Here is a 26,856-nt window from a genome sequence, read left to right on the forward strand (position 1 = left end):
TCTAAAGAAAATCATAGAATCGAACAAATAATCAAAGATGAGATCTTGTGTACGATATGAGGATAAACATATGATAAAAATCTCGAATCTTCTATACGTTCCAGTTTTAGCAGACAGATCTAAACCTACAAGCGAGTTCTCACATCCAAAAAATTTCCTTGAGAACATGAAGGACCCTCATTCAAGCTCTCCTTGATGCGCAAATGGATGAGTTGCTCGTGATTAGCGGGTAGCATGCGGCTGAGACGGCGCAAACCTTCCCGACTGATTGTCGACCCTGCTCTGGCTCTGGTTTGCTGCCCTTCGCGAACGACGAACACCTGCTCCTCACCGGATGAAGACGTTAAAAGGCTAAAAGGTGGTTTCAGATTCGTGGATTGAAATGTTGTACATAGGGGATCATAATACTTTGAGATACGCAAAAGAAGAACAGGACATTAGCAAAATAAGTATGCACCACATTGATCACAAGGACGGTACTTGGCACGAGAACGAGCAACTGCAAACATATTGGACACCGGTCGCAGCTTCATAGACTTCTGAAGACCACGCTTCTAAACGACGTAGTTTGACGACAAAGTCACAACAGTAAAAAACTAAGATCTATCTCTAATGATGTCACAGAGTGCACAGAGGCGAACATCTAAAGATGTAGCTAAAGTGACAGTTGTAGAAGAAATGAACTGCAAGATTCAAAGAAAGCGTTCCAAAGCTGAGCGAACTTTTCCCAGCCCTGAGTTGTTTGTTTCCTTCGCTCTTAGGACCAATTAATGAAAAGAGATTGCAATCCTCTTGCAGCCATTCAGCAGAAAAGATCGTTACTTGTATTTGTTTGCGGAATTTCTGTAAGTCACAGAACTGCTAGTAGAACACTATGGAAAAAATCGACAACATATAACGCATATGCAAGAAGCTGACCCAGAAAGTGAAAAAATAAGTATGCAAAACAAGCGGAAGAATATTTAGACAACTAAGAAAAGAGGAAAGAGATAGCGGAAGTAAAATCATCCCGAAATTTCGCATTCGCATTTGCAAAAACGATTAAATTTGCCAGAGCCATCTAGACGAAATATACCAGCAATACATTAATTATAAAATATTACTTAGGTTTAGTCTAGCTAATACGACCCCCACTATGCGAGTTTACAACCATTTCTTAGATGCTGCACTGATAGTGGTGCTTTGATAATACAACAGTTCATCCAGTGGAAGGTTATAGCGCAATAAGTCATATTCCTTCCGCAAACCAATTTTTTCTAAAGTGAATTGGTAAAAATAAGAAGAATAATGCTATTGGAGTAGATTCAAAGTGAAAAAGAGGTCCATCAATAAGTTATCTCGATGAAGATGAGAAGATTGGCCGGTTTCGGATCGAAAGATCATTCATAATGCTCTGGAATGAAAATTACAATCTCAGTATATTTACATCCTCGTGACAATACGAAAGCCTTGCGCGAGAATAGCGACTTTATTTCGAGTGATTCAATTCATCAAAGAATCTTCACGTTGCTACACTCATTGATCAATTCCTGCAGCAAAAATTACCTACTATCGCGGAACCACCGCGAAATAGAACTTCTTATGACGCCCCTTAAGATTTAAAAGACGCGACGCCCTTTAATTTCCTTTTCTGTCCAGGAACCACACTCCGTAACAGTCGATAGATGGGCCCATTCCTTCATTTTTTTTCTCAACATTCATTTACTCTGTTGTTTCTTTGTTTTTTGTGTTGCTCGTATCTTTACTTTTACCTTTACTATTTTTTACGTATGTTATATCATGATTTTTTGCTTCGTTTCTCTTAATTACCCAAGTCTGAGGTGACGCCACAGAAAGCTTTACTCAGTGTTGGTCAAAACGTGCAGAAGAAGACAGTCCGGAGAAATCCTACTTACTCCATCAAATCTTTTTTATGGTGCATCGGTCCACTACGTTCTCGATGGCTGAACCTGCAGGTACGGACTTGAATCAAGTTACTGCCTAAGATTTTTTATAACTTCGCAGACAGCATTAACTCGTGAGTAACTTGACACCTGTCAGATATCAAGTGTTCATATTTAATGGTAGACGTAGGAGGAAAGATGTCAGGCCCTGGCCCAGGAACCGCGACAGAGTGGCGGACTACATTCACGAGGTCAGCATGGCCGATCAGCTCGAGCAGGAGTCGTTGGAAGAATAGATAGTGTCAGCCCTAAGGACAGTGATGCAGACCCTCAGTAGCGCCGATGATATGAAGAGAATCATCATTGATGGTGATCGGTGATCATCATTGATGGTGATCGCCTCCTTCACGAGCATATCGACGCAGCGAAACAACAACTGCTTTTAACACTCGGAACAGCGATCCAGAACAGGGGCAATGGGAGACCATGCCAAGCAATTGCATTGCACACACGGAATCTCAGACAGAGACTCTTGCCGAAGACGCGGAATGCCAAACCTTTCCAATCGAGCAATGCGATCAATCAACGCAGGTCGAGCCGAGAACGCAAGCAAGCCGGGAGGTGCAAATGGATAGGAAGCTTATGGAAAAAAGATCGCAGACGCAAGCCACCACGAGGCAACACCCCATCCAGACTACCGACATCCAAACTCGGCAGGACGAACCACCGAGCAGCAGAGACGGCAAGCGTCGCTTAGGCAAGAACCAGCCCGCCCACCTTGAAGCAAAAAAGAGAAAAGAACGGGAGGAAAGGGAGATGAACGACGAGGGCGTTCTAGAGACGATGGATGAAGTCGGCGAGGACGAGGGTGAAGCCAAAGACAATGACGAACCAGGCGAACCGAGCGAGGAGGACGTAGTCAGAGGGCAGATAGAACAGGAAGCGCAGCAAACCCAAGCACAAATGGCTACGGACAGAGTGGAACCCGCGGGAGCAGGAGGTCGTGTACATCCAGAAGTGCCTGTCAGGGATCCAGCCAGAGAACGAGAGCAGCGGCGTCAGCAACTCAGAGCGAAATTAAGAAACGCCCAACAGGAGCGGGAGGACCTCCGTTTCATGCTACAAGAGCTGGAAAGATAGCCAACATGCCCGGAACGCCGGTACAGCCGCGCGGACGTACGACCTTCCGAGCAAGGAATCATACGCTGTGTGTTCTGCGATGCAATCCAACAGCACTGTAGCGGCTCCTGCATAGCAATAATGGACGCGGAAGAAAGGAGACACTTCCTCATTGAACGCGGAAGATGTCTGAAATGCCTCAGGGAGAACCGCAGAGGAGACATAAATTGCCCAAAGAGAAACGCGTCATGTTTCTTCTGTCACGAATGTTCTCATCACGCAGCTGTATGTCTCATGCCGGAGCAAACGAGAAATGTCCGGGACCGGATGGAAGGATTGCACCAGAGCCTAGTGGACGCGGTGAAAAAAATCAGTCGACGCCGACAGAGAAGAACGATTCGACGTAGAGCAGCGGATCTAGGATGCCAGGGAGGGTGGAGTATCGCGGAACCTCCGCGAGGTTGAACATCTTAAGATTTGACGCTTAAGATTCGAAGGACGCGACTTCCTTTAATTTCCTTTTCTGTCCAGGAACCACACTCCGTAAGATTCGCAGCAGTCGATAGATGGGCCCATTCCTTCATTTTTTTCTCAACATTTATTTACTCTGTTGTTTCTCTGTTTTGTGTGTTGCTCGTATCTTTACTTTTACCTCTTACCTTTACTATTTTTTACGTATGTTATATCATGATTTCTTCATGCTTCGTTTGGTTTAATTGCCCAAGTTTGAGGTGACGCCACATAAAGGCTTACTCAGTGTTGGTCAAAGCGTGCAGAAGAAGAAAGTCCGGGAAAATCCTACTTACTCCATCAAACCCTTTTTACCTACCATGTTGGGAGAACTGCTTTATGTAAGAGGAAATATTCATGCAAATAATGCGAGAATGCGGTCTTCAAAAATGAAGCTCATCGTTTTACACTAAAATTTTCCATCGTTTCGCCAACATTATATAAACTATATAACTTTACTCATTCTCTACTGTATGAGGTGCAAAACTAACCTTGGAAGCGGCTGACCAGCAGTATCCAACTGCATGTTACGAAGTTTATTACGCGCTTTCAGAGCTTTTTCTGGTCCGGAAAGGCCTAACCACCAGTCGCGGATCTGACACAACCAACAGCTATTCTATCTCCTACAACCACTGTGAAATTGAAATATTTCACCTTTCCTAACACAGTGAGCTTGAGTCGGAATGTGTCATGTCTTGATTCTATACAGAATTCTCCGAGCGCCATTAAAAGCGCAATGACGAGTCCCGTAGCGAGCACATAGAAGATGCCTAGAATTAAGAAAATGTGGAAGACAGAAATCAAAGCCACGCTCTTTCAAACTCACCAAAAACGCTTTGTGGAGGTGATGTTCTGGATGTTTCTGCAGGAGGAGCGCACGATGGGCCTTCTAAAAATGTGTAGATTCGGAAGGATTTTTTTGTAGTTTTAGGAATGGCACTGTAGTACCATGAAGTAGCTATTATTCAAAGGTTTGGTTCACTTTGAACTTCAAGTCTCAAACCAAACAATAAAAAAGAGATATAGTACAATTATTTGAAGAGACTTAAGTCAACGCCAGAAAAATGCTGTGGTTTGATAATGGAGGGAATTCTTCTATCGGAACACTTCTCGGCCGCACACAGTTAGGATAACCTTATGCCTGCGACTCTCTCGTCACCCCTTGCTGTATGTAGAAGCGGGCAGGGGCCCCCGCAACCAATCCATGCGCACTAATACTATGTAATAATATAATAAAATATAATATAATACGATATAATAATAAAATATAATATAAATATAATACAATACGCGCCTTCTTCGTGTAACCACATGCACTTCGGTCTCTTCTATGAAAGAGACGAGAGCTGCACCAGTTATTCGTCTTCGGATTCTGTATCAAGGTTTCAAAATATGTTTCCTAGGATGTTTGAGTTGTTATTGCGCTCGTACGACGCACTTGCTGTGAAAGAACGCTATGATGAGAAAGTATTCAAATATGGACCATCGCCGCAAAGTTTTGTCAGCAAGCGGGTAGGACTAGCAGACGTGACCCAGTATCTTTCGTCCTCCTCAGTAGGTTCTACATGCTTTTTTTATCCAGCGCTAGATAAAAGTTCAGTAGAGAAACTTATAGATATAGTTTATATATAATATAAGTAATGATGTTGTGGGAGGAGAAAATACACGGGAAGAGGTCGGCACACGGTTGAGCACAGAATACGAGTGGGCAGCTTGGGTGCTCAGTAGGGGAAAGAGCAAACGACCAGCAGGGATCGTACTCCTGGCTGACATTGATTGGACCTCGAGTCGCGAAACCTTATGTAAGCAAGAGTTCGAATGAAAACGACGTCTTATATACCATTTCCACCGGACATTTACTCGAGTGGTTTTCATTTATTCCGCAAGCTATAAAATCAATTGTTTGAAAGAATAACAAATTCAATAGACGAGGTTAGAAAGGAAATGGAAGGATATTTTTCTTAGTTGTGAATTTTGATAGAGGAGCAGTCAAAGTCTATCTGGAAGCTGGAAGAAGATTGTAGAAAATGATGCAGCCCATATCATAGGTTTGAAAAAAGGAACCTTAGTTTATATTTCAAGAAATAAATGAAATATAAAATTTATTATTCATACCAAGACTCAATAATTACGATACGATATTAGCGTCCGTATAAACAAAGGTTACCTACCTCTCATATCGCGCCACCATTTATTTTTCAGCGCTTCTAATATGGTTCTCTCCTGAAGCTGAAGCACTGTGCGAGAGAGTAGGTCTCTCAAAGGCGAGCCTTTTGGCAGCGCTATGCCGTAGCCCTAAATATTGATAAATTCAAGAACACTATCCAAATACCTCTTCATATAACCATTCGAGGTAACACAAGTGGACTGCTTGTAAACCGTATACTACCCTCCATTGAAAAACTTATTGATATAATAAATAGCCAGAGAAACGTGAAGAGAACGACCTTCTGACGGTTAACAATAGTTGGTTGAAGAAACAGCTTTGAGAAGAAAACTTCATCACAACAGAACTTTTAAATAAAGTTTGAATTGGGATTTAAAGACACGTGCTATTTCTTTAATTTAGTTGCGATGTCAAATTTAAAAGGCAGCTCCGAGCTTTTGTCTTACACAACGGCAAGACGACGGTGGAAGCTCCATCCAGTAACGACTACGGCGGGGAAGGTGTCACTGCGACTCCCACAGTCCACCGTTGATTAATTCGTTTCAGAAAACGGACACCGACTTCGACGATAAATCTCGAGAAGGAAGACCTGCCTCTAGACCTCGAGGGAAACGTTGCACTTCTAAGGGAACATGCCACGAAAATTACGACGTTGGGATCTTAGGCAGTATAGGGTGCGGAGTGTAGATCACTCTGCACCTTATATTGCCACCCTATACTATGAACGTATTCACGCTCAATTCCCCCTAATCGTCCTGATAAACGTAAGACGTCGTTCATGAGAGATACCAACTTGAAGGCATCACTCCACTAATCTGAGGTGGTACGGATTTCAGGTGGAGTATTCGTATACGGGATCGTAGATTATGGAGGAGGTGGATGATTCCGTCCACTTCTTGCTAATTGGCGTAAAAAACGGCCCGGAAGATGCGGCGTGTGCACACGGCTGGCGTGCTCTAATCGAACTCGTAGAAGATGCCGCGCCAGAACGCTCGAAGCCGTATCTTCCGGACCGTTTTTTTACGCCAATTAGCAAGAAATGGACGGAATCACCCAACTCTCCATAATCTACGATCCCGTATACGAATACTCCACCTGAAATCCGTACCACCTCAGATTAGTGGGGTGATGCCTTTAAGCCGCTTCCGCAGACACGTGGTGGCTGCCCTTTTTTACACCATTCAACTTCAAAAACTCGCTGAGGCTGTTCTTCGAGTTCTCTTAGCCTCAGCAATTCTTAAAGAGGGGATCGCTCATTAGGTGTAGTGAGGAACAATGGCGATTGTACTGTTAACTAAATTTCATTCTATGATGAATACGAAAATAAAGAAGAGAAAATGATGAATTTTCCAAAACTTTTCCTTACCCTCTTAAAATGGACGTTTTATTTTAGTAATTGTGACGAACTTACTTTGGAGTCTAAAAGTCCACCTATACTTTGTAACTGACAATCTCTCTCCATGTAGTACTCAAGCATCGAGGATTCCATCATGTACGCGTAGTTACCAGCTTTGACCCGAGCAATACCCTCCTGAAAAACCATAAGTTTAAAATTGTACGAAGAGACTGTATTTTTTAAAATGAAAACATACGCATCGTTACCTACTTTGGAACTGTTTACAAAAACAGGGGGAGAGGAGGATTCCATGACGGACCACCTATAAAACAATTAAAACAACTTTATTTTGACTTTGTTCGAGGCAAAAAAATTCAATCACCCAGAGAACGTACCAAATAAACTGATCACACAGAACGGATGAGACAAAATTTTAAGCAGTAAGCTAACGTACATGCGCTCATAGATGGGTATCCGGCTCTCTCGAAAGAAATCCATCGTACTCCCACTTTTCAGAGTCCCGTAACGAATCTTTTGTTGACTTGCCAAATCGGCGGTACTGTAATGACAAGGATGTCAAAGCATAGTGAATTAGTGCATAGAAGTTCGGTGGTGCACCTTTCTATAGGTGTTGACATTCGTTCAACGGTTAAAAACGCAGCCAACTGAGCAGTGTACGATGAGATGAGGATCTGAGTGAACATCCACCTGAAGCATCCAACAGAATACTCCGTAATTTGCCGAGTATAGCGCCTCTCCGAGGATGCGTAAGTTCACCTGGTTTTGGTAGGAAAACCCTCAAGTGTATGGTATAGAAATGAGAGGTTTTTTTTTCGTGAAGTTGTCTTTCTTTTTCAAATGGTTTAGCTAGTTTGGTTGTTCTTTTTGATTATCGAGTTGTTCTCATGTTCATGTTTCAGGGGAGGGTGGTCTATGGGAAAGTGGAGCACTCGAGACTGGTCTCATCGAACTGCATTTAGAGCGCAAAAATCACCCATAGAACACAAAAGAGCGTTCCTAACCGTCAGATGCGGATTGCCGAGAAGTTATCTTTCACTCCATTTTCGGTTCTTTTCTTTCGTTAAAAATATTACATGATATGACTTAGCTATTCACTTCCACTAACCCTTTTCGCAGAGTTTGGCAAAGTCAAGTTAGTTCATTGGCAGTTTCAGCACTATGTATCTTAATTTCTCTTTTAAAGGCATCACTCCACGAATCTGAGGTGGTACGGATTTCAGGTGGAGTATTCGTATACGGGATAGTAGATTTTGGAGATGAGGTGTTTCCGTCCATTTCTTCCTAATTGCCGTAGAAAACGCCCCGGAAGATGCGGCGCATGCACAAGGCTGGCGCGCTCCAATCGAACTCGTTGTAGAAAATAGTGCGCCGGAACGCTCGAAGCCGTATCTTCCGGGCCGTTTTCTACGGCAATTAGGAAGAAATGAACGGAATCACCCCCTCTCTATACTATCCCGTATACGAACACTCCATCTGAAATCCGTACCACCTCAGATTCGTGCGGTGATGCCTTTAATGGCACTAACCTACACGTTATGGATCGTGGAAGACTAACGTTTAGTTGTTGGAATCCCTACTAACTCAGCACTCACTTTCACTGATGAAGTGTCGATTGATAAACGATCGCCCTCTCAAAGGGTAAAACCACAATTCGACAATTAAGGATTATGTTTTGTTTATTTGTTTTTCTGCTATAAGAACAATTTTTGCGCGCCAGATGCAGTTCGAGTGCAGTTCGACTGGAGTAGCTTTGAGTTCCCACCCTTCTTCGCCGACTTTACTTTTCATGTTCATCTCTGAGGACTTGTAAAATGAGCTTATTTTTTCCCGTATATTACGGCGCCGAGCGTATAAGATCGCCTTTGTACATAAGAACTTAGGGTAATTTCGATACACAACAATTCACTGACCATATCACCGCCACCACCCGAGTAGCAGCAGCTCTAGGGATTACATCACTGCCCTGCTGCATTAACGATCCAACAGCAAACCATAGGGAATTCAACACACTGAATTGATTCTTCTGGTTTTCAATACTATGATCTCGCTCATCGATCTTCTCAATGTCGTACCTAAAATTATTAAGAAATGTTTTGGTTCCAGTGACAATCTCTGTGAGATTCGTGGAAATCCCAAGTCGTAGGCATCCTTTCAAGTCTACCCTCCACCTCTCATATTTTCTGACTTCTAACACTGAAATTTCAATAAACGCTCCTTTCTAATTGTTGGAACTCACCATTCGTACGGACTGAATCTAGCCAACAGGTACATAGTAAAAGAGACCGAAAGATAGGCGCCTATCAATGAAAGCCATACGGGCAGAGAAAGTGGCTCCAGGAACGTAAAAAGTGAGCTCTGCAATGGTTGTTCTAGTGTTACTTTATGGAAATTTCGAAGTTCGGAAAATAAAGTTATGTAAATTAAGTTCCTGTATTTCCAACCGTGATTTTCGCTAGGATTGTGCACTTGTGCTTGAGAATCGGATGGTAAAATTTAATCGGTTAGTCATATTGGTTAGGCTTGAGCAGCTGCTTTCCTTGCAGAGAGTGGCAAAAACAGTTACAAACTGCGGGAATGAGACGTATGAAGTGGATTGCTGGTGAAATTACTCGGCAGAGCTACTTTTTGAACTTGTAGAAGCTACGAATCCTGCTTCGGAAGGAGTCTTTTCTTCAGTCCCGTAGATGTGGAGCTGTCTTCTCGGATACACGGGTACCTTAAAGGCAGCATACCACGAATCTGGGGTGGTATGGATTTCAAAAGGAGTATTCGTATACGGGATAGTAGATTATGGAGAGGTGGGTGATTCCGTCAACTTCTTGCTAATTGGCGTAAAAAAAACGGCCCAGAAGATGCGGCTCATGCACATGGCTGGCGCGCTCCAATCGCACCCGTTGTAGAAAATTGCACGACAGAATGCTCGAAGCCGTATCTTCCGGGCCGTTTTTTTACGGCAATTAGAAAGAAATGGACGGAATCACCCACCTCTCCTTTCTCATTCCCATTCTCAGGATTGTTTCGCATACTTTAATCCGGCCCTTAGCAACGGGAAGAGCACAGCCTGAAAAAATCTTCCGAACCCTACCATCAAACCGTGACTTTTATGTAACCACTGCCGCTGAATGTATACATCTGTGCTGCGTTAGCACTGCATCATAACTACTTATAAATAATACTGAATTGGGTTCTACCGTGGGGGCTTTACCCACAAGTCCGTCACATTAACCAAGGAAAAGATGACTGAAAGATGGGTTCCCAGAGAGATTCCCAATGAGGACGATACAGCAGTCTAGAACCTCACAACCACGCAGACGCCCATATACGTCCTGAGGTGCTAGAGCATTAAACGAGCAAATCAGCTTAGTCAGTGCAAATCTAGACAATTTGGGGAGTCATGATTATAGTCCGTCCACTTGCATACGCTACTGATCTTCGGGGCAACCTTATATGAGCTTAAGAAAAAGAAGGTTAGAGAATCCAGAGTAACAAGAACTATAATCTCTCAGCCATCGACCGACCTCATCACTTATGGTCAGAACGATTAAGGTAGCACTCCAATTAAGAGAAAGGTTGATTATATAAGTACTTTTTCCAATTTACAGTTAATAAAGTCTTTTTTAAGGCTTCACTCTCACCTCTTCAAGACCACCGCGCTTCCTTCTCTGAACTATGTCTCCGGAACCTGGAAACTTTGTAAGCAGGAAGAAAGTGCAGTGAGCGTCACAGAACGCTCAACCGAATAAATGATGCTAAGAGTATCCTTTCTTACACAAATGAGGGACGGATTAAAAGTTCTGCCCTATGTCAGCTACCAAAGATTAGGGACGCCGCCGCATTTGTTAAGAGAAGCAAAATAAGGTGTGCGTGGCGAATCGCAATGACAATTGACAGACCAGAGTCGTAAGCGACTGGATTTCACGTGATATTAAGGACAGGACCACAGGATCCGATTGTCAGACATCTCTACAAAGTCTTCCAAAGAAAGATATAATGCTTTTCGTGTCCCTCACGAAAGGACAGAAAAAATTGGGAGACTGTTGCACGCAATCAGGACGAATGAAGATACTACTAGCGCCCGCTCGAGCAAATCGACAAACAACATGACTCAAGGTGATCAAGGTGATCAAGGCCATCCTAGTCTACGCGCGTTTAAATAATGAACATAAGATGAATGAACCTTTTCAGAGTCTTCTTTCGTCCTGGCCAGAAGAATCGAAATACCCAAATGCATGAAAGGAAGAGTGAAATCTAGAAAATTTTCTCAGTATCTTCACATACTCATTTACTTAGGCATGACTTACCAACCACCTCTACCCGACTATATGTGATCGTAACCGCCGATACAGACACATCCGCTTCGTGTCGTTGCAGTACTCCAATAATACCATTCCACCGACCTTTGTCATCCTGAATTTTTTTGTGATATTAAGGAGACGGACATGACGCTTGCTGACGACCACTTCAATGACCGCAATTATTTTCCTGATAACGAATTTAGCTGAATAAAAATTTTGTTACACGTTATAGTACGATGGTAGCACGATGGAGTTGATGGGTAACTTATTCCAGAACCATTCAAATCTCGACACTGATATCATCTTAATGATGACGGCCACTTATCGCGATCTCACTACCAGTGAAGTACTATACTGGCGTGGTCCTCCTGTTGTGACTCAATCGATGTAACATCGCTTTCGTTATTAACGTGTAGTCGTCCTTCTGCGGAAGAAAATCTACAACTAAGCCACCTGCATTCTTTGGGTCGATATTGGCTGAGATTCCAAGAGTCTCAACACACAGCATTACTGAACGGCTTTTTTTCGGTGCTAAGACTATAGCGTTCATTAATTTGCTTGAGCTACGACCAAAACGAGAACTGATCATTATTAACAGCTAACGTTTCGCTAGGGGCCGGTGTAGTGTAGCAGTTAGAGGTTCCGCTTCCTGTACGATCGATCGGAGGTTCGAATCCGCGCTAGTACTCACTAAGCCTCTCATCTCTCCGGGGTCAATAAATTGGTACCAGACTTGTCTGGAAGGATAAAAACACTGAACTGACACATAGTCTAGCCCCCTCAAGTCATTGTATGGGCCAGTTACACGTTCGTGAACCTGAAATGATTCTGAATTGAAATGAATGTGGGGGCGCATCCCAAGCGGATTGATTAACGCCAGACACTTTATCCTTCTATTCTTTAAAGGATAAAGTTTCTGGCGTTAATAGTTTCGCTATATTACCTTTTCCAGAGGCTGGAAAAATACAAAATAAGTGACTTGTCCTCTTAAACACATCATCATTGCACGAAAAGCAGTCAGACGCTTTGCATCCTCAGCGACCAACATATCAGTGCTCAGTATCATATCATCAGTGCTTACCTCATGCTGTGATGTAAATGGTACCGTAGCAGATCACCTCGTACCACAGCTATTAATCACAAGAACTTTTATAAGGGTGGCCAGCGGACCGTGCTGTAGATCTAAACCCGCAGTGGTCTTGATGAGGAGCTGGGTACGTAGTGTGTCAATACCAATCTTGATTATAGTTCAGGGAAATCCACAAAACCTACGCATTCAATATGCCAAGATTCAAGGGTAGTCGAACATGAAGAGATTATAACTTTGTTTTTAAGCCCCAATTATGATGAGTTAATAAAATATATTATCAACTGAGTGAGACGTAAGAACTCAAAGAGTGGTTCGGGGAAAAACGTGAAAGGAAAATAAAAGAAGGGATCAATAAAAATCGAACGAGAAGTTTTAAAGAAAATTCAACTACAGAGGACAGGTATGCAAGGCGACTCGGATCACATTTTGGTGGAAGTCGTACATAGTTAAACAGGTGTACCGTGACGTAAGAGCGCATTGCGAAGAAATTTCCTTTAGAATTCAAACTATACCTCTTAAATAAAAAAATTATGATTAAAGAACAATTTTACAGCAGTTCAATGTGCTTTTCGTCAAAAAGCCCCCCTTCCACTTCTGTCCAGCGAAAAGTGTTTTCGTTTCAATAATTGGGTTGTTCGGAAAGTAATTGGAATTTGCCGAAATAAACTTTTTAAACGGTTGTTTTGAAAGATTTTCGCTATTTTTATTTGATTTTATATATATTACAAGTACGCATTTGTGTTTGCATTTTAAAAAAGTGCGCAAATTTCATTTCCATTTGTATTTTCAGGAACATTTTAAAGAGAAATTATCAGAAAGAGCACTTTTCGGCATATTTTGTTTTTTTTTACTTCCGCGAAAGAGGTTTCCACGATATAAAGGAGAAAGGACAAAGTTTTTGGCGCAATCCGCTTGGGATGCGCCACCACGTCCACCTCAATTCAGAATCGTTTGAGGTTCACGAACTCGTAACTGGCCTATACAATGACTTCTGGGGGCTAGCCGATGCCTCAAGTCAGTGTTTTTATCCTCCCAGACAAGTCTGGTACATTTATCGACCCCGGAGGGATGAAGGACTTCTTGAGCACTACGGCGGATTCGAACCTCCAATCGATCTTACAGGAAGCGGAACCTCTAACCGACTGCGCTACACCCGCCCTTCCATAATATATGTACAACATGTGGTGTTAGTGCCTTATCACAGAGCACATGTAAAAATTGGTTCGCAAAATTTCGTTCTGACAATTTTTCACTTCAAAATGGGCAACGTTCTGATCATTGATCGTGATCATTTGATGGCATTGATCGAAGTTGACCATCATGTATCCGCCCGAGTATTTGCTGAGAAGACCAACGCATCCACTGGAACAGTATCAAAAAACTTACTTAGTAAACAAGTTAGATGATTGGGTGCCACTCTTTCTTTGCACTCAGAAGGATGAAAAAATGAGAATCAAGAGCCAATGTCTCCAATTTTCTAGTACCTGGACAGAGCAATTTTCAAAAATAGACTAAAAGTACTGTACCTCGATACCATAACTGCCATCTTGTACTTCTATGATGGTGTAGTTGAATTTGAGGATCGCTGCCATTTCATTGAGCAAATCTATGCAGAATCCTTCGTAGTGGTTTGTTGAGTTCTTCATCACGAATGGCTCCTCCTAAAGTGTTTGGAATCTTATCAAAGAAATTTAGCCTAGAATACTGAGAAAAGTTTAGAAGATGAAATGATTTTGAAAAATGCTAAAGTTATTAGGGCTTTCTAAGCTTAAAACTGACTACTAGGTTTTCAGAAAATCTTATGGGCCTATCATGATGTTATTGCTGCTTATAATACGCCTGAAACACATTTGAAACCTACTGATCCTGAAAAAACCTAAACTGAGCGGGCATACGGAAAAGATACCAGTGATTCTCTTTCAATTATCGGTGATTTTGATGGATTTTTTTTAAATATCAGTTTTCAGAATAGACAATTCAATTTAGAATAATTTTTTAAATTTATTAATAGAGATTTCAGAACTCCACAGATTTGTTTTAAATATCATGGAGATGTTCGAAATTTGTTTAATTAACTTATGATGATGACTCTTTGGGATCGCTTCAAAAATCGGAAAATAACCGAAATCTCGAAATCCACAACGAGAAGATTTAACTTATCCAAATACTGGCAGATCTGATATGAACACTAATTTTCGAAGTCTCTGAACAGGCTCTCCTTAAACCAGCAGCAAAAAAAACAAAACAGAGCATTAGAATACAGAAACGTGAATGGATCTATGGATTCGTGTAGCACGTGAATGCTAACGGGGAAAAAACTTTCCCAGTTAGCATTCACGTGCTATACGAATCCATAGAGTTCTGTATTTTTCAAAGGATTGTGTTGATCGAAGCATCGAAGCCCCCAAGGATATTGATTTGTAAAGTGATTAGAGTTCGAATGTGAAAATAATAGAATTTTAATGTGTCTGTTCTTTTTTTGTAGAGTTCCTTGCTGTGATCCCAAAAAATACTGACGCTATTTTTCTTTATTTACTGTTCTACTCGGTACATATTGTATTAATTCTTACAGAATTTCTGTTGTCATAAACCTGCTGATGTTTTGGCTTCGGAACCTAACACATAAGAAAAGATATTGCCAAAATTTAAGCAGCAAAATAAACATTCATATGCTCGGTGTACTGTAAAGAAAACGGTCCTTGTGCCTCTGTATATTTTGTCGCTTAGTCGCACCACAATATTTAGTACAAGACATCGGTTTCAGGCAGATTTTCTGACCAACTCCTGTTTTTGACCTTATTTTCTCTTTTCCAATTTGTTCTATAGAAAGTCATACTCGTAGCAGCAATTTTTAATTTTCATAAAACCAATACCTACAGATCCCGTGATATTTTTTAAAATTCAATCTGTGACCTTATCTGTGACCACAATGTTCAGAACAAGACATTTGATGGAGACATTTGACGAATATCGCTCTCTCTCTCAGAAAATTTACAACGTTTTCCGAGACACATCTATAGGTGAGACGTTCACGAAAAAATATTCACAAGATTGATAGGGTATAGAAGCGTTTTTCAATGCAGTTCCTTAGTTTCATTTGCGGTTTTTCTGTTCACGACTGCAGTTTCTAGCCAATTAACCATTTTTAGAGCGTAACTGATCAGTTACACGATAATTTTTATTCGTTGTTCTTTTACTGGATTTCCTACCTATTCTTATGTACATAATTTTCGACCGTATCTTGACGAGTTTCTTGCGCCCCTTGCGTTGAATGAACATAAAAACAAGAAGACGGAGTACGGATAAAACCTAAGAGTTGAATGGTAGAAAGTACGTCGAACACGCTACGATTAATCATCAACTCTTTAACCGGAGCAATCGACTCGAAAGATTTGGGAACATCTTCACGAAACCTGTTCTTACCATCCACACCAGAAAACAATGTCTGAATTGTAAAGGTTTTACATCCGATGATCACTAGGGAAAGAAACTCCAACTGAGCCACCAAAATGAATTCCCAAACAAAAGTTTTACTATTCAACTGCACCCCAAAATTTGGAAAAACTTATATTTTCATTTTTAATGATACAACATTTATTGGTGCAAATAATTTTTCGGTTGTTGTTCTGGATAAAAAGAGCAGCTATATAGTTTTGTAGTTTCGAGAACAAATTCACTGCATGGAAAATCACCGCCACTGTTTTCACTTCGACGTGAGGACGACTTTTACTCAACTATGGTTTTCACGCTATTTCATTAAGTTTCAATTATTTGCCTCTCATATGAAGAAGAGCAATTGGATAAGTGTAGGATTCATGGAAAAAATAGAGAGCAACCCACTTAGCAGACTAACTTCAGAATGTTGCACATTATTTTACTTAATGACATTTTAACTCCTTCTGTAATCACTATCACGACTTATTTATTTGAAAAGAAAAAAAAAAACAAAAACGCTCAAAGGTGTGCCGTAAAACAAAAATAAGAACAACCCAGCTTAATAGAACTTCGTCTAAGTTTTACACATTCATTCTTCATTTTATTTCATTCTTTTACCCATTCATTCTTTTATTCATTCATTTTATTTCATACATACTTTGATGTAAGGTTGGCCCTAACAGGCTATGTCAGTATTTAACGAAGTGAAAAATTTTTTGTTCGCCTGGAAAATCTTCCCCTCCATCTTGAAACTATAGAATTCTACTTTGTTCCAAAAACGAGTGTTACAGCCAGTTTTAAAGAAAAATCTAGTTTCAATTAAATTGATAGAAACATTATGCTCAGTTTTTTTCTCCGCTCGCAAATTGTGGCATGTACCACCTGAGCCGTCGCATTGAAACAAATTGAGCCGCAGTCCTGTCGATGTGTCAAATTGAAATTATTAGAATGGGAAAGATTTTACAAAGCAGTATAAAGTTGTTTCTTACAGTGGAAGTGACAATTTTTTGAGAAATCTGTTGAAAGAACTACTTTATCTATGTATTTCAGTAGTTTTCCGTACGAATACTACTTTTTCGTAGAATAGGAACTTGCTGTGTGTAGTAAAAAAAATTCTATTAAACTTTGAATTGCGTCACTTCAGAAATTCAAAAATATGAAATTTTAATTATGGTAAGGGGGCGTAACTTGATGGCTTTTCACTTTTCCAGAGGACTTGATTAAGTGATTGATTCAATCATAGCAAGAGCAGAAATTTCGTCGAGAAATTTTTTTTTCAACCGAGAGAAATTCGAGGTTAACGATAGCTATAATTCCTCATTCATGCATCCGTTAGCGATCCCCAGCCGGACACGATTGTGCCCTTGCAGCAATGTCTGGCTGGCTACACGCCGGCAGCTGCTTCTGGGCTGGCTGCTGGCTCGGCAACAACTTCCAGATGCTGATCATAAATTAGATAAACAAAAGCTGGTATCCGATCAGACGGTTTGCGCGCGCGCGTATTTCATTCCCAACTATCAGAAAGTGTTACGTGACCGGTACCGAAAAAATGATATCAATGAATATCAAGGATTTCACGTTACTTTTCGCGCGCGCTCTCTCCCTCTTTTTCTGGGGAATCTTCGGACGATCGCAGCGCCTAAGAAGTGAAGTTGAACGCGAATGCATACATGAAGGAATTGGCCGATTAACAAATTTTGAACTGTTGAGTGAAAGTGAGTTAATTGAACAACTGAAAGCTCGGAAGCGAACTGTCACAATAAATAAATACTGTAGAAAAATGCTTATACTACATACTTATTTATATTTATTATACGTGCTTATATTAAAAAACATCGCGATATTGTTGGCGCTTATCTCTCTAATTTTAAGTTTTAATTTTCAAGTGTCATCGATTTCTGTTCTGTATAAAGATTCCTTGTGTTTCTTCGTAATTCCCGTAAAAAACGGCCCGGAAGATACGGCTTCGGGGGTTCCGGTGCGCTATTTTCCACAACGAGTTCGATTGCAGCGCGCCAGCCCCGTGCACGCGCCGCATATTCCGGACCGTTTTTTTTTACAGCAATCAGGAAGAAATGGACGGAATCACCCTCCTCTCCATAATCTACTATGCCGTATACGAATACTCCACCTGAAATCTGCACTACCTCAGATTCGTGGGGTGATGCCTTTAATTAAAAAAAAAAACGAAAAAAAATTATAAGTTGCATGTCTCAAAGCTGTGTTGGAAATTGTCGACTATACATCCACTATTCTATAGTAATAGAAGAAAACCGTGCCATAGCACAGCTCGCTCGCTTGTCCCTTCTACTAGGGTAAATTCGAAACAAGTAATTTTTGCAAATACGAAATAACATCGTTTGTATTTCTGGCACTAATCACCTTCATGAAGGCCATATTAAAAATGTCTTGTTGACAAAAAACTCGCAAAAATCCCCTCCATAGGTGCCAGTACATAAATGAACTTAATTTGAAGAAGTACAGAGAGTCGATCCTGTTCCTGGTTCATAGGTTGATCTAAACTTTGTGAAGGAAACAATTTCACCTTTTCTATTAAATTAAATTTCGGTTAAATTTTCAATTAAAGTGTTGGATTCATTTGCCATCTTTTTAGGCTTAAAAAGCTTTAAAAGTACTTCGATTCAATATGAAAAAAGACACAAAATTATTTTACCGTGAAACATTGTGTCTTAATTACGTACTAATATTCTGTACAAAGTGAGTTTTCTCCCTCAAATGTTTCTTTATTCAAGGATTATAAGAAATCAATGTCCAAACACTATTTTCAGGGCTTGTACAGGTAGTAAGGCGACGTTTTATCGCTTACAACCGAGGTCTTTGATCCCACCAGGTGTCAGTTGGTGTTCGATTTAGGCGAGAAATGAATAGAAAACATTACCATCAAAATAATGTTCGCCTTATAGGACCGGTTGCCACGCCTTTCATATCGAGGACGAAATTGAAAGAAGATCAAAAACTCGCAGCCAATATAACATATTATCGCACTAGAAATACTTGACCTTTTTTAACTTTGCTTTTTTCTTCTTGAATTTTTCCGCATGGTTCACTGAGAAAAAAACTTGGTGACGTGACCGGTTGACCTTGGTAAAATAAGGAAAGTAAGTTTTAGAGTGGTCGAAATTGCAATTTACATCTTCTGGTACTTTCCTGGTTTTAAGAAGAACGGCACTTATCTAACGATGAGAACTCTCAACCATTCTTTGATTTCAAAAACTCCCTCATCGAGTTGTTTGCCATTACAGTAAAAATTTTCGAGGACTAGCATGGGTTTTTTCTAGCTATCTCTAACTATGTACTAACCTTCGATTATTTATTTTATTATTATTTACTATTTCTAACTATTTCTAACTATTATTTAATTTCTATTTCTAACTATTTGTAAAAAAAAGGTCAAAAGAGTATAAGACAAAGGGCAAAAAAAAGTAAAAATTCCAAAATAAGATAATACAATGAAGCACTGTCACCTATTTCATATTTATGTGCTTATCTCAATCACTATCAGCGGTACTACGCCGAATACCTGATGTTTCACGCAAACAGAAATGTTCTCCGGTCGTAAAAGAAAAAGGACTGTTCTTGGAAAAATAAGGTCTTGCAAATATTGGGCGGCTTATCATCAATAATGAGTATTAGAAAAAATTTCCGTGAAATTAAACTAGTCTCGGACACATTCGCACATCATTGGGAAAGTCGATCTTCGGTGACAAATTGAAAAAATTTTTTAGAGAGTGCTAATGTTATTGTGTTACAGTGACAGCTTCGCAAAAATTGTCCTAAATCGCTGTTTCTGTTCTAGATGTTCTCTGACCCTGACTACGGAAAATCAAGACATTACCATGAAAGGATTTGAAAGGTTTTTTTTGTTCAGAATTTGCCTTGGAATCTTTAAAGCAGAGATGTGTTCTTCAAAATAAAGTATGATTTTTTTCTTCCCCATATTTTTTTCGAGGTCTCCAGTGAAAGTCCCTTGCAACAGCATGCACGGACTAAGGAATCCGGAATTATAGGAACGATATAATTGCTCTCTGCACCCTCAACAGATTTGATTATGCTTTGTGAACACAAGCAGCAGCGATGCACACGTGGGTGTTACTTCTGCTACCTAAGTTTGCTCGAACAAGATCATTCGGCGACTAAGAATTAGTCATAACGTTGTAATAAATGTGGATTCATCTTAAAAACCGTTTGCTCACCAAGTAAACGACCACCCGCAGATGCAATCCGGCCAGATCGTCCGCTTCAGGATCGATGTCAAACTCCCATTTGTTTGCATAGCGGCTGTCGAACAGCCAACCGGTTCGTTCCGACCAATTTCCGAGCTGAAAGAAATATTTGGAATTGGTTCCTGGATTGCATCGGCACATGAAAGGTAGTCGACATGAGAATCAAGCATTCTTTACATTGTTGTGGAAATAACATCCTTTAAAAAAATCCTAAGAGAATCTTTAAAGTTCTACGAGGTAGATCAAACTGGTTGATGAAAAGTCTTCGAAAAGTCCAAGAATTTGATTGGTATGCAAAACCATATTCCCCTAGCAAAATGGGAGGAATTTCTCATTCATTACATGTTAAAGACTGACATGAAGTGGAAAAATTTAAGGACATTCGGGGATCATCGAGGAATGAAGTAATTTTTGCAATCAAATACCTGAACTTGAGGCTCAAAAAAGTTAGAGCCGAGAATTCTGGAAATCCAAAGATCTGTAAAACGTGGATTTCCGGCTACCTCCTCGAAAACCCCAAACAGTGGAAGGAAGGCTTGTTTTCAGAGTAAATCGAAGGTTAACCGTACAAATGTACGGATCTGCTCGTCGCAAACTTTTTTTCTTTCATTGATTTCTTATTTATCAAAAAATCTCGTGCACCTGCAATGAGTCAGAAGGTTCCTAAAGAAAAATAAATTAACATATCCGAGAAAAAAATCCTTGCAAAAAGGGCATGTTTGTAGTGGAATTTATTCCTCATTCACGAGGTATTTATGCCCCCCCCCCCCCAAAAAAAAAAAAAAAAAACATTGTCTCAAAGTTCGACTGTTCAGAAACTGTTGAGGAAAAACTGAACGATAGCTTACTTTGGGACTGGATGACCACGGTGTGGTCCCCTTACAGTAATCATTTATGGTGATTATCATGATATAGTCAGGGGCATGACCTGTGTCATCATACCTTGTACTTTTAGAGAGTAGGTGCTACTCTCCAACCTACAATACTGTATGAAATACGATATACTGCCCGAATAGAAAATACGGAACAAAAATGAGGGGAAAAATGAGAGAGAACGGGACAAGTGCACCTCATGTTTATCTGACCTCCGCTTGCATCCATATCTGGAGGAAATTATCCTTATTTTTGTATTTTTGCATTTTATTGAGAAAACAACTCTCGCTGGTGGCTCAAAATGAATAATTATCAGGTGATGCCACCATTGTACTGCATTAATGACATGGCTCATACAGTCGGATCAAAACGATCTGACTCGACTATAAAGCACGGTGCGGTTGTGTAAGCGGCTGCGCTGGAAGAGACGAGATAAGGCCAGCGATCGCGGTGGGACCCTCCTCAGCTTCGCTCATCTCTGTAGTCTGAGTCTGAGGCTAGCAAAGCTGCCTCCTCGATCGCAACCACTACAAGCGATTGCGCAGTCGCAACAGGCATCACGTCATTTCGTATTATAATTACAGTAAAGAACTAATAATTTACGGTATTGAAACTGCCAGGGGAGGTAGAAGAAGACATCTTTTTCTTTTCATTCTTCTTCCTCTTCTTATTTATTCTCAACCAAATAGTTAGTGACAAGTGAAAACCAAGCATTTCGCTTTTGATACTTGAAGTTTGCGCTTTTTAGGTTTTAGTGAACGTGCACTCTCGTCTTCATTCGCCAAACAACGACAAAAAAGCAACCGTTCGCTTTCGAATAATCGCTCATTTTTGGTGACCACAAATTAGTTGGGAAGGTATTGTCAAAAAGTACTAGATGGATCTAAGAACAATCAATACCAATTTCTCGTAGGCAGTGATCCTACTTATCCGAATAGTTCACGGATTACAAGGCAACTCCGCGTTATTTTTCATTTTAATGGAGCGCTTGAGATTCCGCGAACTTCACTACTAAAGGATGACCTTTATTAAAGAGGGTCTTATCAGAAACATGTTCACTGGTCACATCTTACTGTGATCTTCGATCACTAAAATATCTCGGGCCCCATAGGATTTGGAGGGAATCTAACGAGATCTAATACCTCCTAGCTTCGGATAGTTTTGTGCCTTGACCTCAATGTTGACCTCACGGTTCGCTCGTACTAAGCGAGTGATCTTCGGTCTAGGCACATCTACGTATTTGGGACAATACCATTAAGCGAAGAGGAGACGTAAGTCGCTGGTAAACAGGTATTTTCGACCTTCTTTCCATTTTGAAAACACAAAGACCATTCACAGGAGGAGAGCAAATCATCGAGGTGGCTGAGTTTGAACGTAAAACTTAAGAAATTTCCCGATATCCTGAGCCCGGTAAAGTTAAGACATCCAGTAGTCCTTCGAAAGATGATAAAGATGAGAATGGAACCGCTCTGGCCTCATTTATCCATCGATATTATTTTTCTTACAAGATTTTTTTTATCGCGCTAATTCGATGGAATTTTCTGTCAGTGTAAACAAACATAACCGGTGCTGCAAAGGAAAAATCTTGGAAACCTCTTCTTTGCAAACTTGCTACAAATAACTTTGGCTTTATTTCGTAAATTTTTCACAAACATCGTCTCATTTTTTTCATCACAACTCAACAATTTTCTAGTGAAACAGTGATCTCTGGAATGTGTAGCCGCTGTCGGCACAGCCCTACACTACAGCTCCGAGTTTGGATAGGGGTAAATTCATGGTTATCCACATCTGTTGACCGAAGCAAGTTAGTGTTGTTGATGTTTGTGTTCGCCACCGTTCACATACATGTCTTTCACCAATAAACAATTTTTCTATTGGACAGCAACCAGGAGCACATATCTTTCAGAGCGTGTCTCCCTTTTTGGATAAATTATGCAGGATATGGATCTTAAATACGGACTAAAATATATATGTTTATTCCATTTCAAAAAAAGATCAGGATTTATGATTGATGATGTACTCTGATGGTCGTGTTATTCAAATTACGTTTCAGTCTAAATTAAAAAAAAAACACGACCACCGTAGTTAGCTGGCCAATCTTCAACTTTTGCACCTAAATGGTTTAAGTAGTGCTCTTATTTTTTTATTATTAGTTATTTTATTTATTATTGACAGTAAACATGGTTGTTCAGAATGGCTCCTTTCGACAAAACCTCGGGTATTTTTTTCGAGTGCATCAAGTATTTTTGCGCCGTGCTAAAACACCTTAAAAATTATAAATTAATTATAATTATGTTATTATAATTTAGTGGAAATTAAAAGGAAGAACATCAAAGAACAGCAAATAAGCAAAGTGTTAAGCAGATATGAGAAAATTTTATGTAATTTTCCCAGATTTTTTAAGAATTTCTGCCCCGCACAAAAATACAAAAGTGTTACAGGTCTCGAAGGGGCATAATTTTACCCCATTATTCTTTTTCCCCTTGATATCGACGTCTACTTCTCGTCTTTCTTCCTCTCACTACTTCTCTTCTGCTACAGTACCTCAACATATCCAAAACATCCATGTATATCACTTTCCTCTTATTATTATTTGATTAATATTGCGAATTCACCAAACAACCTCTTCAGTGCAATTGTTATGAGCAAAGAAGGAGCAACCGGTCCTTTCAACGTTTGCAGATATGGAATGGTTGAGGAGCGAAGTGTTTGTTTGCTGAACTATGTACAACCAGGAAATTCGCCGAATTCATGTCCCATTCGAGGGACTACTCGGCATAGGGAGTAGGTGGTAGGAGAAACCAACGATTTTCGTGAAGTATCCATCAACGTAAAGTCGAAACCATCGAGGAATAAAAACGAAGAATCGACCCCGTTCCACTTCCATCCCGTCGTCCACCCTTTCCGTGGCTAGCAACATCGATTACACCCAAATCCTGAGAAAAAAGAGCAGACAGGGAGAGACAGTCGGGGGGATTGTGACCTCTCGCCATACCACGAGGCACGTTGAAATCATTGCAGTGTAGTTTTTTCGTTATAGTCCTGTAGAAACGTATCGAAGTTGCGATGCGAAGCGATTACACAGCTTAGCTGTATCAGGAAAGAACACACGTGAAAAACCGCTTACAAAAATAAAACCCTACCAAGGACACCATCGCAGAACTCTACACAGCAACACAACGAACACGTTTCTCTGGCGAATGTTTCCCTTCATAACATCTCCTTCAGCTCCGATTACAAACATTTGCTTTCGGAGGTGGACAAGTTTTCCCTAATCGTCATATTGGGAAACATTCACGAAAATAGCCCCGTTTTGTGGTCATAATAGCTAGAATACGAGTTATGCGATCTTATTTCGCAAGAAAGAAAACCAGGAAGGAATTCTCCAGAAAAAAAAACGGAAAAAACTACTGTTGTTTCATAGAGGAGAAACAGAAGAAAAAACATTCATGAAGAAGTTCAGTTCGTTGTGTAAAGTAGCTGGAGGCTGTGCTTTGCTCTACACGTTCTCTTCTCGAAGATGTCAGCTCTGCTGCTGATGACACTGCTCACTCGGCTATACAAACAATGAGCCAAAATCTGAATAAGAATATTTTTTGGCCGAACGAGAAACGTGATTGTGGTCGACGTTTGACGGCACAGAACCAGTTGATAATGAAAGAGATAAATGATGAAGTTAGAAAAGAAATGCTGAATCCGATCTACTGCAGTAAAACATTTAAGAGGGGAAAAAAAGATGTGAAAGTTATCATTTGCAACAGTAATTGAATACGATAACTTTGATGGACGTCTGATGGATGCACTCGAAAATTATCGTAACTTCTAGGAAAGTTTTTTTTTTTCTCAGCACTAAAATTCTGCAGCACGAACGAAAGCAATTAGGAGAACGTGCAGAAATCAAGACGGTGTGAGACCTTAAAAAAAGCGGTAAGAGTGTCAGATTTGGGAAACGTTGACTTTGGATCTTATTATTCAGAAATTTCCAAAAAATAATGGCTCTACTGTTTTGCAAAATGTCTAGAAATTTATTTTCTGGTCTTAGTATCACTACGTTTATGTTACGCTTAATGGTGTTGCTTCATTCTGACTTCAGAAGCTATGATATTAATATTGAAGAGAACCATTTGAAAGTTTAACATTTTCCAAATAAATGTAACTTTTCTTAAAATCCCAAAATAAACGCTATTTTTAATCGTTAAAAAAAATGAATATGATAGAATCAAAGGCGATGAGCATATTCCTTACATTAGGATAAGGGTATTTCTAAGTGTACTACGGAGAAAAAAAGTAACTTTCATAGATTGATGGCACTGAAAAAAAAGATTAAAATAAAATGAATAGGAATTCATTTGAAAATCGTTTAAGAAGTCGCTTGACCTCTTAAACGGTAAGGACGCTCTTCCTTAGAAGTCTGGATTTTTTCCACAAGCAAACAAGAAGACGAAATTCGGTGCTCGATCGTGGAACTGTAAATCAAGAAGTGTGTGTTCAGATTAGAGCGCTTTTTTTCGGAATCTTATCAAACTCAACAGTGATAAATTTTTGGAAACTTTCTTCACTTCTTTCAATTTAATCTAACCTGAGTTATTTTGAGGTAGGCTACTGTAAATTAAGGTCTAGTTGCAATATGTAGCAAAAGATATGTGAAAAAGCAGGTTTCAGAGATTTTTTTCTCATCGCTAAAGCAATGATCGAGGAGAAGCCTTGGAGAAGCGTTCCGCATCATGGATTCCATTACGGAGATATTCCCGGACATTGGTAAAGTGGTTTTTGTATTTTCCTCTCATGCAAGGCGCATGATTTGACAGTATGGTTCCCCTGATGTGAAATGTACGCTGCACAAAAGGGGAGGGATCTGGACTAATGGTTTAACTCTTGAAGAAACTGACGTTTTTCTCAGAATCCACAATGATTCACAAAACCAATAGTCACCATCGTGATGTCATATCTTTTTCAGCTTTAAAACGTAACAATTAAGCGAATAGTGCGATGCGTCTTTTATAGGGCTAAAGAACCTGTTTCGAACAGTCTCGGGTATAAAAGGCTGCCGCGGCAGTGCATCGCCAGCCTCCATAGTCATGCTCAAGCTCGTTGCACTCGTTTGCCTGGTTGCAATCTGCTTCGCTCAGGGACCACAAGGACCCCCTCCGTTCCTGCAAAGTGTTAGTAATCCAATGCCTATCTACCTTCAAATATGTCTATATTTAGCGGATTTCTGCTCAGACCACCTGCAAAATGGTCGAAAAATGTGCTCCATCATCAGCGGACCTTTTAATTTTAGGCTCCAGCGGCTGTTCAACAAGACTTCGACAAGCTCTTCGTCAATGCTGGCTCCAAGACTGATGCAGAAATCGACAAAATGGTCCTAGATTGGGTTGGCAAACAAGATGCATCCATCAAGGTAAGCTCTATTCTGTGAAATCTTCCGTAGATATGTTATTACAACATGGTATCCTCCTTCATTTTCTTTCTCGTTTCTCAATAGATAACTGAAATAACTCCTCCTCCAGAATGAATCCATCTGAAAAAAAAATACTTGACGCTCCTCCGATTGCGCTCTGCTCTGTCTCTGAGTTCAAGCTCATTTCAGACCGCATTCGATGCGTTCGTGAAGGAAGTGAAAGCCGCTCAAGCGCAAGGTGAAGCTGCCCATCAGGCTGCTATCGCCAAGTTCAGCGCAGAGGCCAAAGCGGTACGTATCGCAGAATTCCCGAATAAAAATACTGTCATTTGAACGATAGGTTACAGGCTGATGCCAAGCTGAGCGCAATTGCGAACGACAGGTCGAAGACAAACGCGCAAAAGGGAGCTGAGATCGACTCGGTACTCAAGGGACTTCCTCCAAATGTCCGCACAGAGATCGAAAACGCCATGAAAGGATAA

The 26,856-nt window shown here is 40.4% G+C and overlaps 4 protein-coding genes across 5 annotated transcripts; 2 read left to right on the forward strand and 2 right to left on the reverse strand.

Annotated features, from left to right (window-relative positions):
- Positions 1–125: 125 nt before the first annotated feature.
- RB195_019967 (uncharacterized protein) lies at positions 126–462 on the reverse strand (the record flags this gene model as incomplete). The annotated part of the gene is made up of 2 exons (XM_064188064.1): positions 126–351; positions 458–462. 2 exons carry the CDS (start codon positions 460–462, stop codon positions 126–128), a joined length of 231 nt encoding a protein of 76 aa, XP_064043945.1.
- Positions 463–2,369: 1,907 nt separating this feature from the next.
- Positions 2,370–3,023, forward strand: RB195_019968 (uncharacterized protein; the record flags this gene model as incomplete). Its single annotated transcript, XM_064188065.1, has 1 exon — positions 2,370–3,023. The coding sequence occupies one exon, from the start codon at positions 2,370–2,372 to the stop codon at positions 3,021–3,023; it is 654 nt and encodes a 217-aa protein (XP_064043946.1).
- An 885-nt stretch (positions 3,024–3,908) lies between these two features.
- Positions 3,909–23,893, reverse strand: RB195_019969 (uncharacterized protein; the record flags this gene model as incomplete). 2 transcript variants are annotated; one of them, XM_064188066.1, is made up of 16 exons in its annotated part: positions 3,909–3,921; positions 4,004–4,107; positions 4,167–4,282; positions 4,339–4,401; positions 5,684–5,807; positions 7,091–7,210; positions 7,286–7,337; positions 7,470–7,574; positions 7,634–7,723; positions 8,947–9,108; positions 9,273–9,391; positions 11,214–11,284; positions 11,338–11,443; positions 13,948–14,082; positions 20,071–20,196; positions 23,780–23,893. In XM_064188066.1, 16 exons carry the CDS (start codon positions 23,891–23,893, stop codon positions 3,909–3,911), a joined length of 1,620 nt encoding a protein of 539 aa, XP_064043947.1. The 2 variants fall into 2 exon arrangements, with proteins under 2 accessions (XP_064043947.1, XP_064043948.1); XM_064188067.1 differs by lacking the exon at positions 23,780–23,893 and adding an exon at positions 22,226–22,285.
- A 2,158-nt stretch (positions 23,894–26,051) lies between these two features.
- On the forward strand, positions 26,052–26,856 carry RB195_019970 (uncharacterized protein; the record flags this gene model as incomplete). Its single annotated transcript, XM_013435396.2, has 4 exons — positions 26,052–26,135; positions 26,255–26,374; positions 26,564–26,665; positions 26,722–26,856. The coding sequence occupies 4 exons, from the start codon at positions 26,052–26,054 to the stop codon at positions 26,854–26,856; spliced, it is 441 nt and encodes a 146-aa protein (XP_013290850.2).

Source organism: Necator americanus, chromosome II (genome assembly GCF_031761385.1).
Source record: "Necator americanus strain Aroian chromosome II, whole genome shotgun sequence".
Taxonomy (NCBI): Eukaryota; Metazoa; Nematoda; class Chromadorea; order Rhabditida; family Ancylostomatidae; genus Necator; species Necator americanus.